General features: G+C 37.4%; 2 protein-coding genes across 2 annotated transcripts; both read left to right on the forward strand.

Moving 5' to 3' along the window:
• The first annotated feature begins 291 nt into the window (after positions 1-291).
• On the forward strand, positions 292-1260 carry LOC132662515 (olfactory receptor 10AG1-like). The gene has a single exon (XM_060607972.2). It carries the CDS (start codon positions 310-312, stop codon positions 1258-1260), a length of 951 nt encoding a protein of 316 aa, XP_060463955.1. The 5' UTR covers positions 292-309.
• Positions 1261-14973: 13713 nt separating this feature from the next.
• Positions 14974-15942, forward strand: LOC132662514 (olfactory receptor 10AG1-like). The gene has a single exon (XM_060607971.3). It carries the CDS (start codon positions 14992-14994, stop codon positions 15940-15942), a length of 951 nt encoding a protein of 316 aa, XP_060463954.3. The 5' UTR covers positions 14974-14991.
• The last annotated feature ends 3632 nt before the right edge of the window (positions 15943-19574 follow it).

Raw genomic sequence — 19574 nt, forward strand, 5'->3', positions numbered from 1 at the left:
TCATAATAGGGGTGCAATAATACATATTATTTCTGCATGATATACTAAAGAATCAATGAATATTTCTCATTATATCTATTATTACATGCAAGTATAAAACATATACATTAGGATTTTCCTTCTTGAATTGATTTTAAGTGCACATCAATTCATTTTTGAGATTTCACATCTCATTTTCTGGAAACAGAGTCAAGAAATAATTTAAGAGATTACATAAATACATTAATGCATCTACTGCAGTTAACGGGAAGGAAAATGTGGTTGGAAAATGTTAATGGACTAACCCTCTTTAATTTACTATGTCTATAGATGGAGAATCGATTAAAAACAGGAATTTCAAATGTTACTACACTGGTGGAATTTGTTCTCTTGGGGTTTTCTGATATTCCCAATCTCCACTGGACTCTTTTTGGGATATTTTTAGTCATCTACCTAACTATCCTGATGTGCAATAGCATCATAATATTGGTAACAAGAATTGACTCTGCTCTCCAGACCCCCATGTATTTTTTTCTTGGCAATCTCTCCTTCTTAGAAATCTGTTATGTAACAGTCACTATCCCCAGAATGCTCATGGACTTATTGACTCAGAAAGGAAATATTTCTTTCTTTGCCTGTGCTGCACAAATGTGTTTTGTCCTTATGTTTGGAGGCTCAGAGTGTCTTCTCCTGACAGTGATGGCCTATGACCGCTACGTGGCCATTTGTAACCCTCTGCACTATCCTCTAATCATGAACCACAAGGTCTGTGTCCAACTGGTGACTGTCTCCTGGATCAGTGGAGTCCCAGTTGTAATTGGGCAAACATGCCAGATTTTCTCTCTGCCCTTTTGTGGGTCTAACACAATTAATCATTTCTTCTGTGACCTCCCCCCAGTACTCCAGCTAGCTTGTGGGGACACATTTGTGAATGAGATAGCAGTCTACGTAGTTGCAGTGATATTTGTCATGGCTCCATTTCTGTTGATTGTTGTCTCCTATGGCAAAATTATCTCCAGCATTCTGAAATTGTCGTCAGCCAAAGGGAGGGCTAAAGCCTTCTCCACCTGTTCTTCTCACCTGATAGTTGTCGTCTTATTCTATGGAACGGCTACCATCACGTACTTACAACCCAAACCAAATCAATCTGAAGGAGTTGGGAAATTGATCTCTCTTTTCTACACCGTTTTGATCCCAACTTTGAATCCCATTATATATACTCTGAGGAACAAAGACATCACGGTGGCACTGAGAAAATTACTAACGAAGATTTTAATATGACTCAAACACTTGAAATTGTGGAAAGAACTTGCTTATATACTTGTCATGCAGAGACAACAGAAACATGTCTTCTAGTTTTATTCCTCAATAATGTTCATTAATAACATCAATGCAACCTCACACTATGTTAAGGAATCTTAGTTTCATAGGATTAACTTAAGGACTTTTGTACAAAGTACAAATTATTCCAACTGCAGCACTCCAATCTGAAGATCCATCTTTCCTCTACTGTGAACTAGTGAGTTAGGAGATTGCCTGAGCAATACGATGATAGTTAACTCAGTGTATCTTATAAACAGGGATTAGAGCCATGTGCTGCGATCAGTTTTTTTACCTTCCCATTTCTCCAGATATATTTGCCGCCCTTCTTTGTACCTATGTTTGAATTTAGCCAATGACAAACACTAACAGCAGGCAAGATGGTGGAAGCAGGAGTATCTTCATGTTTTCTTTGCATTACTGTTTCTTTCTATCATTTGTCACTGGTCATGCTGCTTTAAGACTACAAGTCCTGAGAATCTTCCCTTTACCATCCCAGTACCCACTGTTTTCTGGTGACATCATTCCCTCCCTCCCCTGGTAGCTTCAGGTTTTGCTCTGTTAATATCCATTCAGCATTACATTTGTCTGGAATTTTCACTGTAAACTATCAACATTAATGTGTAGCAGGTTGAACGTGGGTCCATCTAAAACATATGGCCGTTTAGAATCTGCAAATGTGTCTTCTTTGGAAAAAAAAAAGACTTTGTAGATGTAATTAAATTAAGGAAATGAGATCATCCTGGTGTAATGTGGGCACTGTATCCTCTGAGCAGTGTCCTTATGAGACAGAATGCTAAGAGGACGTTTAAAAAATAGATAAAGACACTGAAAACAATATCTTTTAAAGGTGGAGACAGAGGGGCGCCTGGGTGGCTCAGTCAGTTGAGCTTCCGACTTCGGCTCAGGTCATGATCTCACTGTCTGTGAGTTCGAGCCCCGCATCGGGCTCTGTGCTGACAGCTCAGAGCCTGGAGCCTGTTTCAGATACTGTGTCTCCCTCTCTCTCTGACCCTCTCCTGTTCATGCTCTGTCTCTCTCTGTCTCAAAAATAAATAAACATTTAAAAAAAAAAGGTGGAGACAGAGACAGGAATGATACAACCAAGAACAAAGAAAGGTCAAGAGCCATTCAACACTGGAAGAAGCAAAGAATGATTCTCAGAGGCCGGAGTGAAGAGAGGCTGACAACATTGTGACTTTAGACTCTGGATTCTAGAGCTGCGAGAGATTCCGTTTCTGTTGTTTTAAGCCACTCAACTTGTGCTATTTTGTCACAGCTGATCGAGGAGGATAATGCACCACGTAAATAGTCTTTTCATTGAAGTGCTTCTATTTGAATCCTCTGGAAGAAATTGTCCTTCTCAGGCAGTAAAATGGGAAGGCGCTGTCAGTTGGAACATATTAAGACAACGGAACGCATCAACACCATATAATGCAGCACAGCCTCTCTAGACCATGTTTTAGAGCCCCTTCACTGACGAAATTCCAAGCTCTCCAGACATGTGAGAGAGAAAGTAAATCTATGTATAAAATGTAGCTAGGCTTAGAAAAGAAATTTTGGCTTCCTGACGGTGTTAGGATTTCAAATGATTTCAGATTTTTAATTATTTTTTTGTAGTTTGGATTTATTACAAAAAGAATGTATCACGTAAATTACAAGAAATAATAACTTCTTAGGCAGAAAACATAAATGTTCCCAGTAAAGAACATTCTTGAATCACTCCCTTTCTTATTGTTACCGGATGTCAAACAGAATATGTATCAGCCAGCAGAGAAAGTTCAATATCTGCCAAATCATCTTTTATTTTTGATATGTACGTGATGCATCGCTAAATTCTATTGCTGAAACTAATAGTACACTGTACGTTAACTAACTGGAATTTAAATGAAACATGAAACAAAAAAGAAAAGAAAGAAAGAAAGAAAGAAAGAAAGAAAGAAAGAAAGAAAGAAAGAATAGATTTTTTGCTATGAAATAAAAGGAATCGGGAGGGGCGCTTGGGTGGGTCAATTGTTTGAAGGTCTGACTTGGGCTCAGGTCATGATCTCAGTGCTCCTGGGTTTGGGGTCTGTGCTCACAGCTCAGATCCTTTGGCGTGCTTAGGATTGTGTCTTCATCTCTCTCTACCCCTCCCCCTGCTCATGGTCTGTCTCTCTCTACCTCAAAATTAAATAAACATTAAAAAGAATAAAAATAAAAGGATTCAGGATATATAATATTTAGAGTAATTTCTTTATAAAACTAACTAAAAGGCCTTGGGACACCTGGGTGGATCACTGGGTTGTTTCCGATTCTAGATTTTGGCTCGGGTCAGGATCTCATGGTTTCTGAGTTTGAGCCCCATGTTGGTCTCCATGCTGATAGTGTGGAGCCTGCTTGGGAGTGTATCTCTCTCTCTCTCTCTCTCTCTCTCTCACCCTCCCCCGGTGTCTCTTTTTCTCAAAGTAAGTAAATACACTTTTAAAAAAAAAAACTTATTAAAAATAACTAAAAGGCCTTCAACAATAGACACAAAAATGGATAAATTTAAGATTATAAAAGTGGACATAGTTAAAATGAATGCCTGTCAGTGATTATTGAATGATGATAATCTTCAAAAGCAAAAAGGAAGGAAAGAGAAAAATGTCAATGAGTGTAGAATTAATGAATGGATTCTAGGATTTGACAATTCAGAAAGATAATATAGAATATAAAAAATATGCAAATATTGATGAATAGGATTTTTTTTGGATCTTTACAAATTCAATTAAAAAAGGAATATGCATGATTATCAGATTTATGTAAATGGTAAATTTATAAATTGGGCATGTCTCTCTTTCAATTCCAAAAAAATATGTATAAAGGTGCTTTTACTTACTTGCTGACAATACTAATCTACAAATTAAAAAATAACAGAATAAAAAAGCAAAAATTTAAATACTTTAAAAACACAGAAATTTAAAAACACAGAAAATGTTGGAAATTAAATCCCATTAAGTAAGGCTTACATGAAATAAATGAAGATAAATCCAAAGTTAACTGTACTAAAATAAATATGTTAATATTTGAAATTTCACCATATTGATCCAATTATGAAAATATATATGTCTGAATAGGCCAAATCATTAATCAGATATTTTCTACCTATTAAAAATGTTATTATTGACCCTAAAAGAAAATAAACACATTTGCATTGTTTTCTCCAGTTTCATTTTGGAAAAATTGATCAGACGCCACAGAATGTGCTTCCACAAGGATTTTATTTAAGGCAACTTAACACAAGTTTATTATTTCACAGTCTCTATTTTTTTGTTTATTTATTTTTGAGAGACAGAGAGAGAGAGAGAGAGAGTTGAGGAGGGGAAGAGAGAGAGGGAGAGACAAAAAATACCAAGTGGGCTCCACACTGTCAGCATGGAGCCCATCATGGGGCTCAAACTCACAAACCCTGAGATCATGACCTGAGCTGAAATCAAGAGTCAGAAGCTTAACCGACTAAGCCACCCAGGCGCCCCTATCTCCCAGTTTCTCTAGGTCAGAAACCCAGCATGGTGTGGCTTGTTTTCTCTGCTGAGAGTCTCAGAGGCTGAAATTCAGGTACGACCTGGGTGACATTCTTGTCTGGAGCCTCCAGAGAAAAATATTTGATTCTAAACTCTATTAGGTTACTGGAAAAATCCAGCTTTGGACATTGTGAGTCTCAGGTCCATCTCTCCTTACTGCGTGTCAGCTAGGAACAACTGTCGGTTCCCAGAAGCCAAAGGCAGTCCACACTCTCTTCCTTCTTCCACTTCACTCACCTCGAATCTCTGATATTTTTTTCTGTCTCTGGCTGCTCTACATACTTGTATATGTACATGATTTATGTCATTAGGTCAGGCCCAGCTGAGCAACCTCCCTAATTTAAGGTCAAGTAATATTCAACCCCTAATTATATCTGCAAAATGCCTTTACAGTTATTTTAGGGTCTTGATTAGTTTCTTGCAATAATAACACAAAGAAATAGGCAAAAGATTTTATTGAAAAATATTGAAAGTCGGTTGAAACTGTATCTTGCTTTCATTTCAAATCTTAGAAACTAGGGGTGCCCGAGTGGCTCAGTCCGTTAAGCGACCGTCTTCGGCTCAGGTCATGATCTCAGGGTTTGTGAGTTTGAGCCCTGTGTCGGGCTCTGTGCTGACAGCTCGGAGCCTGGAGCCTGCTTTGTATTCTGTGTCTCTCTCTCTCTCTTGCCCCTCCCTGCTCACACTCTATCCCTGTCCCTCAATAACAAATAAACGTTAAAAAAACATATTAAAGTCTTAGAAACTGAGGCAAGCCTGGGGAGTTAGCGAGAGAGTGAGCAATGGGGAAAAAAAAAAAAAGAAAAGGATCAGTGAACCAAACATTTCATTGCAAATCAGTGTGATACAGGGGTAAGTTTGCACATCTCAGTTATAGCTACCAAACAATTTTCACAGGGATTAGGGAAGTAGACTGGAAACAATAGCAGGCACTGTAGGGTTTTCTAATTCCAGTCTGATATATTTTCCTTGTAAAATATTTATTTTGAACATAGATTTGAGGTATTACTTGTAATCGATCCCATTTTGTCTGATGGCAATTAAAAAATTAATTAATATTCCTTTCAGGATTGTGTTAGTGTTAAAAATTAAAAAAAAAAAAAAAGGAAAATAAGCAGATCACAATAAAGAAAGCCTGCACGTGTAATGATGATAGAAGTCTAGGGTTGCTACATTCAAAGTCCCAGGTGGAAGATAGGAGAGAAATCTTAAGGAAAGTGGACATAGGAAAGGGTCCCACGTGCACTATTTTCTGTTTGGATTTTCTCCAGTAACATTGGTAGACAACGATTGCTGCTTTCTCAAGTGCATTCTTGCTTCCTGTCCAGATCTGATGTGGGAGGGGGGTGAGGTGGATGACCAGGGGACTTGAATTCCATAGGGTGATTGTCCTCAAAGATGTTCCAGAATGTCTGGAAAAACACATAAGAATGAGTGGCAAACAGAAGCATAAAGTTGAGGTGATACATGGAAAAGAAAACCAGTAGAATCAGGGGGATATTTTCATTTGAAGGGAGCTTGCTATTTTTAAAGCATATATTTTGAAATAAATATGACTTTCCATTATGAAAAAATATCAACTTATTTTCTTTTCTCAATGTTTATTTATTCTCAGAGAGAGAGAGAGAGAGAGAGACAGAACATGAGTGGGGGAGGGGCAGAAAGAGAGGGAGACACAGAATTGGAAACAGGTTACAGGCTCTAAGCTGTCAGCACAGAGCCCAACGTGGGGCTCGAACCCACGAACATGAGATCATGACTGGAGCCGAAGTCGGATGTTTAATCGACCTGAGCCACCCAGCCCCTCAATCTCTTATTAAAACAATAGTTTCTTGCACATATGATTATATAATCATTGTATATAGAAATATATGCATATTTATTGTACATAAGCACTTGTACTTACACTGTTCTACTGAGGGAGGAAAAACAGCTATAACACAACCCAGAAGAGAACGCATGAATTATTTTATGTTAATATGATTTTGTGTTAATATTCTTCACTTATTTTAGAACACTGTAAAATTCTCAGAACCAAGATTTGAGCAATAGTCAACATGTACTGAAGAATTTTTTAAGCACAAAATTTGCACTCCTGTCAAAGCCTAGAATTTGTATTTGTCACTTTCATTATGATAGAGAAAATTGAAGCAAAATTGATAGTAAAATACTTTGGAGATCACAGAACACTACATAAGTACAGCATGCTTATGATAATAATCCATGAGATAAATAACTGAAGTATATTGAAAATAAACCCTTTTTAATAAGCAAAGTACTGGTTTATCTTAATATATATGCTTCTATGACTCACTGTAGAAAAAGATGTATGCTCTGTTAAGGGAGATTAAATTTATAATTTTTCCTTAAAGCATATAATTTCTTAGAACTGATTTTCTCATTAAGAATGGTAGAATTAAAATAATAATCTTCAAACATGAGACTTCCCACGTTGAGTTATTAAAAAAATATTTTTCTCCTCATAAGATGGTTCTTTACATCTTAAAAGGAGAACTAAAACTATTTTTTTTTTAATTTTTATTATTTATTTATTTTTGAGAGCGAGACCTCTCTGACCTGAACTGGGGCAGGTCAGAGAAAGGGACAGAGGATCCCAAGTGTGCTCTGTGCTAACAGCAGAGACCCTGATGCAGGGCTGGAACTCACGAACCGTGAGATCATGACCTGAGCAGAAGTCAGACACTCAACCAGCTGAGCCACCCAGGCAGCCCAGAGAACTAACAACTTTAAGCTAAAACCTCACCATCTGCTGTTTTGGGTCAGTGTCTAGTAGTTATATTTTACAATAATTTAGGCTATGAAATTTCCATAAGCTTCATTCCAGATATATTATTAAAATAAGAATTTTTAAATGAGAACAACAAATCACAAATCACAGATAGCAAGACACTTTGAGTTATATGAGGTAGACAGAGTTCCAGAGAGCATATTATCTATACAATTTATTTCATAAAGACATCTTTAATTAACCAACCAATGGTTTGGAAAACATGAATCATGTATCTGTTGTATGGTGGGTTATGGTAAATGAAAGATCTTGAAAGATCTGGTAATAATGATTTTGCTTTTGATAGATCAATTAAACAGGAATAAATTTCAAAGCAATGGAACACACATACACGTACTCAACCAGAAGCAAATTTCACTTCAATGATGAAATTGAAAGTTTCAGAATGTTCTCATATTTCCAATATCTGAATGGTTTTTTTGTGTGATATTTCTCTTGTCTGTGATAGTCTTTACTGGAAATGTCATCATTGCTCTCATAACTAGAATTGAACAGGCTCTTCAGACACCCATGTGTTTTTTCCTTAGTAATTTTTCCTTCCTGAAAATCTGTTATGTATTTGTATTCTTTCTAGCATACTCCTAAACTTTTGGACTCAGAAAAGAAACATTCATTCTTCTACCTGTGCTACAAAAATATTTCTTTCTCTTTATGCTTGCAAACAGAGACGATTTTCTCCTGACAGTGATGGCCTATGATCACCACATGGCCATTTGTCATGTTCTGCATTGTCCTCTAGTTATGATACTTGGATCCTACAGTAAAATTGTCTCCGCCATCTTGAAGTTGCCATTGGCAACAGGACCAGCCAAAGCTGTATCCACCTGCTCATCTCACATCATAGTTGAAGCTTGATTCTGCAGATCCAAAATCATTACATATTTTTCACCCAAATCCAAACATACTTTTCAGAACAAATTTATTTCTCTTCCTTTACCAGTGTCATTCTGATGTTTAACCCCATGGTATACAATCTGAAGAATAAGGATATCATGATGGTCTTGAGAAACTGGCTACCTGAAAGTTTACTGCATTAGCCACTGATTTGAACTCATCTCTTTTTCCACTTAATTCTGCTGTTGTCTAATCTGAGGTTGTTTTGCAGTTTACTTTCCTGCTTGAATATGAGTTGATTATCTTTACTTATTCATTAACTTGCCATTTTATGCTGGACTTTCTGGTATCAGGATTATATCCTGAGTGACTGTATTTAAAACAAGAGAGTGGAGTACCTGAGTGGCTCAATCAGTTGAGCATCAAACTCTTGATTTCAACTCAGGTCATGATCTCAGTGTTTGCAATATTGAGCACAGAGTTTACTTCAGATCCTCTCCCACTCTCTCTGCCCCTCCCCACCTCTCTGAATAAATAAATAAAATTTTTAAACACACAAAAAACAATAAAATAATATATTCCACCAGACATAAATGTATATTTTTAAAAAAGCTAAAATATAGACATGTACCACAAATAATTACTGTTATGTAAATGTCATGCTACATCTCCAGTCTAAAGGTTTACATGTTGGGGCATCTGGGTGGTTCAGTCCTTTAGTGTCAGGCTCTTGATTTTGTCTCAGATCATGACATCAGGGTCATGAGATCAAGCCCCAAGTTGGGCTCCACATGGGCATGTGGCCTGTTTAAGATTCTCTCTCTCTCTCTCTCTCTCTCTCTCTCTCTCTTCCTCTGAAATCAAAAAGAAGATAAAGATTTACATGTTATAGCATGCTATAAAACACTCTAGTGACTGAAAATGAGCTCTGTGGCAGAGTCTGGCTAGTTGCTCTCTGAATATATTTCTATTTCTTAGACATATGGTAAACAAAATTCGCTAGCACTCTCATATCCACATTAAACCATGTGATTAGTTTCTACAATAGCACAAGGATAGAAGTGATGTGCCTGTTCTGTGTTGAGGCTCTTAAGATTGATTTTTTCCCCTTATTTTCTATCTCTAATTCTCAGCTGTCTGAATACTGAAGGTCTGATAGGGAACTAGAAAGATGAACAAACTAGGGGAAAATGGAATTCTTAGATGAAAGGAACCAGTTTCTTCTTCTTTTTCTTTAAGTTTATTTTCAGAGAAAGAGAGAGAGAGCATGAGCAGGGGAGGGGAAGAGAGAAGGGGAGAAAAGAAATCCCAAGAAGGCTCCATGCTGTCAGTGCAGAGCCCATTGTGGGGCTCAGTCTCAGGAACTGTGAGATCATGACCTGAGCTGAAATCAAGAGTTAGATGGTAAACCAACTGAGCCACCCAGGTGCCCTGAGGAACCAGAGTTCCTTAATTCCTGACCACAAAATCGTACTGTAGTAAGAGTTGAAGATGCTTCTTTATTTTGTTAAGCCACTTATATATCTAGAGCATTGTTTCATTTTAAAATTAAATTTGTCTGGGGGGAGGGGGCACCTGGTGGCCCAGTCAGTTAATTGTCAGACTTCAGCTCAGGTCATGATCTCACAGTTTGTGGATTCGAGCCCTGAGATGGGCTCTGTACTGACAGCTCAGAGCCTGAAGCTTGCTTCGAATTCTGTGTAGCCGTCTCTCTCTGCCCCTACCCCACTTGTGCTCTCTCTCTCTCGCTCTCTCTCTCTCTCTCTCTCTGACTCCAAAAATAAATAAATGTAAAAAAAATTTAATTAAATTTGGTTTGGTGATGGTGATATTTAATTAAATAAAGAAGCACTCAATTCTCTGAATTAGGGAGAGGATAGGGTTTCAATCAGTCTACTCCAACGGGAGGTGGACATTCAATTTGTCCCAACCTATAAGTAACCAACATCTTATTTGAGGCAAATCATGAGTAAAGTTCCCATTTGTATATAAACATGAAGGAAGACCCTCAGCAATACCAAATCAGTTACAATAATGATTAGAGGGCCAATTTATAAGAAGCATGCTATAGTGAAGATAAGCAGCCTTAAAATACAGAAATGAAATGCAGTTTTGGACACATACTACTTTGACAAATAGAAAAGCACTATTCTGACAAATGGTCAAAGAACTCCAAAGAGAAAGAAGCAAATGTAATTTTAAGTACAAGTAGATACTGGGTTGGCAACTTTATGCCTGATAATTTTATTGCCATACCTACCTAGCAGTAGTTGAAATAGGAAAAAGGATTTCGACAGGAAACCTTCCTTTTCCTTTCTTTCCTAAATAATTTTGTGGCAAATGCTTATTGCTCGAAGTGGTTTACATTTGGAATCAGCTCGATACTTGCCTTGATGCCTGAGTGGACACCATAACATGAACAAAACCGTCTAGATACTTGTCAGCACACAGGACATGCTTCAGTTTCCACAAAATTTAATCTAGGAACCCAGCTCTCCACTTCTGAAAAGGGATCTCACCACCTAATGGTTAAGAACAAAGCATACATGTTCTTGTGATAAAATATATGGCAGATTTTTCTAAGGCTGAGGATGATCTAGATTTGAGTGAGGTATGAGAATAAAAATAAGAAAAGCAAATTGACGCTAATTATGAAGGATCGGGAATGCAATAGAAAGATTTTTTTTTAACTTTTTTTTTCCTGGAAGTAATACAGAACAATTAAGTGTGATTTCTCCACCAGAGGACACCCTTCCACCCCAAGTGCCAAGAAGGGTCTAAAGAGAGGGAACGTTTATCTACAGAGAAAGTTTTTGAAAAAAAGAACTGTAATGACTGCAAAGCAGAAGCAGTCTCTTAGAAATCAAAATGATGCACGAGAGATGTCCCCCAGGACAAGCATGACTACTTCCTATTTAAAAGCACCTAATGTTGGAAGCTAGCAAGAGTACTGGAGAATTACAGCCACTTACTGGCACAGAAGAAGAGCTTAAAACATTTACAGTTTACAAAACATCTACAGTCCCATAAATAGCCTCAGGCAAATCCATAAAGGTAAGCTATAATTGTGCTACCAGACTCTTTTATGTAAGGATACTGTAAATTTGGGGCTCAAGATACAAAGGACAAAATAGAAAAGCATAGAATTCTGAGATCTTTATCTCAAAACCCCTTAACTATTCTTGGAGAGGAAATATTTTTCTCTACCCTTCAAGATTCTTCTGGCTGGTCTAAGCATTAAATTAACATGAGACAGACTAAGGTAGAAAATGAAGTTTAATTTTATGTGCACAGAGGTCTGATGAAAAAAAAAAACAAATTTGAGACTCAAAGAAAACATGGTCATGTTGCTTTTATATATTTTTTAATTGTTTTATTTTTGTATATTTTGAAAGGGAGAGAGTGAGAGAGAGGGAGCACACACACACAAGAATCAGAGGGATCAAACAGAGAGAGAGAGAGAGAAAGAGAGAGAATCCCAAGCAGGCTCCACACGGAAAGAAGTTCACAACAAAACATGAGATCATGACCTGAGCTGAAACCAAGAGCTGGTTGCTTAACCAACTGAGCAACACAGGCACCCTGCTTTTACACATTTTGGACAGAGGAATTCCAAATAGAATTTGGGCTGGGGTAGTAAAATAGCAAAAGGTACAAGGTTTGTTCAAACAGGTTTATTCCACCCCGAATTCTCTATTTCTGAAGATAAGAATGTCTCTCTATCTTCTGGTACAGGGAGGGTCACTTTCACACTGGTAATTTGTTTCCTGTTCCTGGAGACAAAAGGAGGAAGTGTCAGAGGGTTCTTCTTGCACTGGCTGGTTCTTTTTTTTTTTTTTTAATATAACTTATTGTTAAGTTGGCAAACATACAGTGTACACAGGGTGCTCTTGGTTTTGGGGGAGATTCCTGCAATTCATCGCGTAAATGCAATACCCAAAGCTCATCCCAACAAGTGCCTTCCTCAATACCCATCACCCATTTTACCGTCTCCCCCGTCCCACCCCCACCACCATCAAGCTTAAGTTCCTTCTCTGCACTGAATAGTCTTTTATGGTTTGCCTCCTTCCCTCTCTGTTTATAACTATTTTTCCCCTTCCCTCCCCTTCCCGTGGTCTTTCTGTTAAGTTTCTCAAGTTGCACATATGAGTGAAAATATATGATATCTTTCTCTGACTGACTTATTTCATTTAGCATAATACCCTCCAGTCCCGTGCACGTTGCTGCAAATGGCAAGATTTCATTCTTTCTCATAGCCAATTAGTATTCCGTTGTATATATAAACCACATCTTCTTTATCCATTCATCAGTTGATGGACATTTAGGTTCTTTCCGTGATTTGGCTATTGTTGAAAGCACTGCTGTAAACATTGGGATACATGTGCCCCTACGTGTCAACACTCCTGTGGCCTTTGGATAAATTCCTAGTAGTGCTATTGCTGGGTCGTAGGGTAGTTCTATTTTTAGTTTTTGAGGAAGCTCTACACTGTTTTCCAGAGTGGCTGCATCAGTTTGCATTCCCACTGATAGTGCAAAAGAGTTCCTGTTTTTCTACATCCTCACCAACATCTGTTGTTTCCTGAGTTGTTAATTTTAACTACTCTGACCAGTGTGAGGTGGTATCTCAATGTGGTTTTGATTTGTATTTCCTTAACGATGAGTGATATTGAGCATCTTTTCATGTGTCTGTTGGCCATCTGGATGTCTTCTTTGGAAACGTGGCTATTCATGCCTTCTGCCCATTTCTTCACTGGATTATTTGTTTTTCATGTGTTGAGTTTGGTAAGTTCTTTATAGATTTTGGATACTAACCTGTATCCAATATATCATTTGCAAATATCTTTTCCCATTCCATCAGTTGAACTTTAGTTTTGTCGATTGTTTCTTTTGCAGTGCAGAAGCTTTGTATTTTCATGCAGTCCCAACAGTTCATTTTTGCTTTTATTTCCCTTGCCTTTGGAGAAGTGTCGAGTAAGAAGTTGCTGTGGCTGAGGTCAAAGAGTTGTTACCTGTTTTCTCCTCAAGGTTTTTGATGGTTTTCTGTCTCACATTTAAGTCTTTCAACCATTTTGAGTTTATTTTTATGTATGGTTTAAGAAAGTAGTCCAGTTTCATTCTTCTGCATGTTGCTGTCCAGTTCTCCCATTTGCTAAAGAGACTGTCTTTTTTCCATTGGAGACTCTTTCTTGCTTTGTCAAAGATTAGTTGGCCATAAATTTTTGGGTCTAATTCTGGGTTCTCTATTCTATCCCATTGGTCTGTTTGTCTGTTTCTGTGCCAATACCATACTGTCTTGATGACTATAGCTTTGTAGTAGAGGCTAAAGTCTGGGGTTGTGATGCCTCCCACTTTGGTTTTCTTTTTCAACATTACTTTGGCTATTCCAGGTCTTTTGTGGTTCCATACAAATCATTCTTTAGGAACTTTAACACAAAATCATCATTTTACCATTGTGGCATGTTTTGAGGCAGCCTGCCCTGAACCCTTGCCCTACTGAACATAATCCATATAGTTCTTGCCTTTCTTAATGATAAAGTAAAGTAAAATTAGACATACGTCAAATAACAATAATATTGATACTTATAATAAAATGATTCACTTAATGTCATTTTGAAAACTATTTCTATTATTAGATTTGATGAAGTAGGAAAACATAATATTTTGGGGGGAAATCTGGAGACCAAACATACATAAAGTATAGTAGAATTGTTAAGCATTGTTAACTGCCTGATGTTAGACAACAATATTAAATTATATGACAGTGGATCATAAAATCTTACATAGATAAAAAGGATTATATGGAAAGCAGTGTGATGAATGGTTTATTTTTCTAGATTGAATTAAAGGTTAATTGATATTTATCATGCATTGCATAGGATGTGTTAATAGGGAAGGTTATGGATGGGATAGGATTAATGCTTTCAGTATTTAGCAGGAGTGATGGGAGAGGTACATAAAGTCGAATAATAATAATAATACATATATTTATTCCCACAGGAACAAAGGGTTGGTTTAAGTAATTGATTCTCATTGAAATATAAATGGGAAGACTTAAAACTCATCTGAATGAGAATTAGACAACATCTTAAAGGAAAAGATTTGATTTGAAACAAGATGGAATACACACACACACAAATGAACCCAGACAGAAACAATAGAAAAAAGCCTGTATCATAATTCACTCATAAGAGGGGTGCAATAACTACATATTGTTCCTGCACAATATGCTATAAGTCTCAATGCATACTTCTCATTGTCTCTAGGATTCGTACATGCAAGTATAAAATATGTATGTTTGGATTTTCTTTCTTGAATTGATTTTAAGAGATTATATGTTCATTTTTGAGATTTCACATATCATCTCCTAGAAACAGAGCAAAGCAATGGCAGAAATAACTTAAGAGATTACATAAATACATTAATGCATCTACTGAAATTAACAGGAGGAGAATGTGGTTGGAAAATGTTAATGGACTAACCCTCTTTCATTTACTATGTCTGCAGATGGAGAATCAATTAAAAACAGGAATTTCAAATATTACTACACTGATGGAATTTGTTCTCTTGGGGTTTTCTGATATTCCCAATCTCCACTGGACTCTTTTTGGGATATTTTTAGTCATCTACCTAACTATTCTGATGTGCAATAGCATCATAATATTGGTAACAAGAATTGACTCTGCTCTCCAGACCCCCATGTATTTTTTTCTTGGCAATCTCTCCTTCTTAGAAATCTGTTATGTAACAGTCACAATGCCCAGAATGCTCATGGACCTATTGACCCAGAAAGGAAGTATTTCTTTCTTTGCCTGTGCTGCACAAATGTTTTTTTTCCTCACATTTGGAAGCTCAGAGTGTCTTCTCCTGACAGTGATGGCCTATGACCGCTACATGGCCATTTGTGACCCTCTGCACTACCCTCTAATCATGAACCACAAGGTCTGTGTCCAGCTGGTGACTGTCTCCTGGATCAGTGTATTTCCATTTGTAATTGGGCAAACATGCCAGATTTTCTCTCTGCCCTTTTGTGGGTCTAACACAATTAACCATTTCTTCTGTGACATCCCCCCAGTACTCCAGCTAGCTTGTGGGGACACACTTGTGAATGAATTTGTGGTCTATGTAATTGCAGTGGCAATTGTCATGGTTCCATTTCTGTTGATTGTTGTCTCCTATGGCAAAATTATCTCCAGCATTCTGAAATTGTCATCAGCCAAAGGGAGGGCTAAAGCCTTCTCCACCTGTTCTTCTCACCTGATAGTTGTCGTCTTATTCTATGGAACGGCTACTATCAATTATACACAACTGAAATCAAATCAATCTGAAAGAGTTGGGAAATTGATCTCTCTTTTCTTCACCGTTTTGATCCCAACTTTGAATCCCATTATATATACTCTGAGGAACAAAGACATCACGGTAGCACTAAGAAAACTACTAACGAAGATTTTAATATGATTCAAATACTTGCAACTGCAGAAAGAATTTGCTTATATGCTTGTCATGTAGAGACAACAGAGAAAAGTGTCTCCTAATTTTATTCCCTAATAATGTTCATTAATATCATCATAGCAACCTCACATCGTCTCAAGTAAACTTCATTTCCAATGATTAAGTTGAGAGCTTCTGACAAATCGAAGCGCAAATTATTTCAATTGCGACAATCTCATTTATAATATTAATCTAATTTGTAATTTATAATCTGATACCTGTGTTTGTTTACGAATTTTGAGAAAACAGGTTTCTTCAGACGTGTTTCTTAAAGGTTTCTTCACAGTGCAAAAGAAAGCAGGAAGCAATGGGAAGGCGCTGTCAGTCAACACCATACAATACAACACAGCCTCTCTAGACCATGTTTTAGAGCCCCTTCACTGAAGAAATTCCAAGCTTTCCTGACATGTGAGAGAGAAAGTAAATGTATGTATAAAATATAACTATTTTTGAAAAACAGAGAAGGTAAGCATTTCGTAACGTCATACAACAGTTTGCATGTGCCAGTGGTAGTGATTGTGATGCCCATTAGCCCACTTAGTATCCAGGAGGCTGTGGAACAGAAGAAAATATTGGCTTCCTGACAGTGTTAGGATTTCAAATGATTCCTGAGTCTTAATCATTTTTTTGCAGTTTGGATTTATTACAAAGAGAATGTATCATGTAACTTACAAAAAAAATAATAACTTTGTAGGCAGAAAACATAAAAGTTCACACAAAGAAAATTCTTGCATTACTCCCTTTCTTATTGTTACCGAATGTCTGATAGAATCCAGCAGAGAAATTTCAATATCTGCCAAATCATCTTTTATTTTTGATATGTAAGTGAGGCATCACTAAATTCTATTGTTGAAATTAATAGTACACTGTACGTTAACTGACTGGAATTTAAATGAAACATGAAACAAAAAGGAAAAGAAAGAAAGAACAGATTTTTCTTATGAACCAAAAGGAGTCAGGAGGGGTGCCTGGGTGGCTCAATTGTTTGAATGTCTGACTTGGGCTCAGGTCATGATCTCAATGCTCCTGGGTTTGGCATCTGTGCTCACAGCTCAGAGCCTTTGGCCTGCTTAGGATTATGTCTCCTTCTCTACCCCTCCCCTTGCTCAAGGTCTGTCTCTCTCTATCTCAAAATTAAATAAAAATTAAAAAATTAAAAATAGAAGGATTCGGGATATATAATATTTATAGTAATTTCTTATAAAACTAATTCAAAGGCCTTGGGGCACCTGGGTGGCTCACTGGGTTACTTCCGATTCTAGATTTTGGCTCAGGTCAGGATCTCATGGTTTCTGAGTTTGAGCCCCACGTTGGTCTCCATGCTGATAGTGTGGAGCCTGCTTGGGAGTGTTTCTCTCTCTCTCTCTCACCCTCCCCTGCTGTCTCTTTCTCTCAAAGTAAATACACTTAAAAAAAAAACTTATTAAAAAGGCCTTCAACAATAGACACAAAAATGGATAAATTTAAGATTGTAAAAGTGAACAACGTTAAAAAAATTTGCCTGTCAGTGATTATTGCATGATGATATCTTCAAAAACAAAACCTGTGTTGGTAGTCAGAGGCAGAGATCAATATGTATTTCTTATTCATATCATAATATCACAATGATACACTCATCAAAAAGACAAAAAAAAAAAAAGACTAATCCTATCCCATGTGTAAAATATCTGGAGCCATGGGACCTGTCACCCGACGCTCAGATGCGAATGGGTACACTATTTTGGCAGACAGCTAAAGAATCCTTCTTGGAGAATTGTACCCCTAGGTGTGTACCAGCAAAACTCCAACCGTATGTGTGCCAGGGAACATCTCCAAGAATGCTCATCTTTGGGGTGCCTGAGTGGCTCAGTCGGTTAAATGTCTGACTTTGGGGCAGGTCATGACGTCACGGTTTGTGGGTTTGAACCCCGCATCAGTGCCTTTAGCAACAGCGTCTGTGCTGTTGGCAAGGAGCCTGGAGCCTGCTTCAGAGTCTGTGTCTCCACCTTCCTCTGCCCCTCCTCCACGTGTGCTCTCACCTTCTCTCTCTCAAAAATAAATAAACTTAAAAAAAAAAAGATGCCCATCTTTGCATCATTCATAGTAGCAAATTCTTATCAAATTAAATTGAGAAGTGATTCTGATTCTTAACACAGAGGTAAACTAGAAAGAGATACAAATGAATAAAACACAATTATACACAATACTGATGAAGGATATTGCGTAAAACCGGTCATAATCATATTCTACACAACGTTTTAGTTAAGGTTAAAAGACAGTATTTAGGAAGCCCATCATTGTTTTTAATGTTTTTTTTAAAGTTTATTTATTTGTTTATTTATTTTTAAATGCAATTTATTGTCAATTTAGCTATCATAAAGGGTATACTGTGTGGGCTTGGTTTTGGTGGTACATCCCCGTGATTCATCGCTTACATACAATACCCAGACAACAAGTGCCCTCTTCAGGGCCCATCACCATTTTCCCCTCTCCTACACCCCCCCCATCAACCCTCAGTTTGTTCTCTGTGTTAAGAGCCTCTCATGCTTTGACTCCCTCTCTGTTTGTAACTAATTTTCCCCTTTCCTTCCCCCATCATTGTCTGTTAAGTTTCTCAAGTTCCACATATGAATGAAAGCATATGATATCTGTCTTTCTTTGACTGACTTATTTCACATGGCATAATACCCTCCAGTTCCATTCACATTGTTGCAAATGGCAAGATTTCCTTCTTTCTCATTGCCAGGTGGTATTCCATTGTATATATAAGTCACATCTTTATCCATTCATCTGTTGATAAACATTTGGGCTCTCTCCATGAGTGGCTATTGTTGAAAGCACTGCCGTAAACATTGGGGTACACTTTCCCTTATGAATCAGAATTCCTCTGTCATTTGGATAAATTCCTACTAGTGCTATTGCTGGGTCATAGGGTAGTTCCATTTTTAATTTTTCAGGAACCCCCACACTGTTTTCCATAGTGGCTCTAACACTGTGCATTGCCACCAACAGTGCAAGGGGTTCCCGTTTCTCCACATCCTCACCAACATCTGTTGTTTCCTGAGTTGTTAATTTTAACCACTCTGACCAGTGTGAGGTGGTATCTCGATGTGGTTTTGATTTGTATTTCTCGGATGATGAGTGATGTTGAGCATCTTTTAATGTTTCTGTTGGCCATCTGGATGTCTTCTTTGGAAACGTGTCTATTCATGCCTTCTGCCGATTTCTTCACTGGATTATTTGTTTTTCATGTGTTGAGTTTGGTAAGTTCTTTATAGATTTTGTATACTAACCCTGTATCCTATATGTCATTTGCAAATATCTTTTCCTATTTGTCAGTTGGCTTTTAGTTTTGTCGATTGTTTCCTTTGTTGTGCAGAAGGTTTCTATCTTAATAAGTCCTCAATAGTTCATTTTTGCTTTTATTTCCCTTGCCTTCGGAGATGTGTTGAGTAGAAAGTTGGTGAAGCTAAGGTCAAAGAGATTGTTGCCTGTTTTCTTCTCTAGGGTTTTGATGGTTTCCTGTCTCACATTTAGGTCTTTCAATCATTTTGAGTTTATTTTGTGTATGGTTTAAGAAAGTAGTCCAGTTTCATTCTTCTGCATGTTGCTGCCCAGTT

Source organism: Panthera onca, chromosome D1 (assembly GCF_046562875.1).
Source record: "Panthera onca isolate mPanOnc1 chromosome D1, mPanOnc1 haplotype 2, whole genome shotgun sequence".
Lineage (NCBI taxonomy): Eukaryota > Metazoa > Chordata > Mammalia > Carnivora > Felidae > Panthera > Panthera onca.

Bases quoted from the DNA above. Each gene is read 5' to 3' on its own strand.
- LOC132662514 (XM_060607971.3), top strand. From the start codon at position 14,992: ATGGAGAATCAATTAAAAACAGGAATTTCAAATATTACTACACTGATG.
- LOC132662515 (XM_060607972.2), top strand. From the start codon at position 310: ATGGAGAATCGATTAAAAACAGGAATTTCAAATGTTACTACACTGGTG.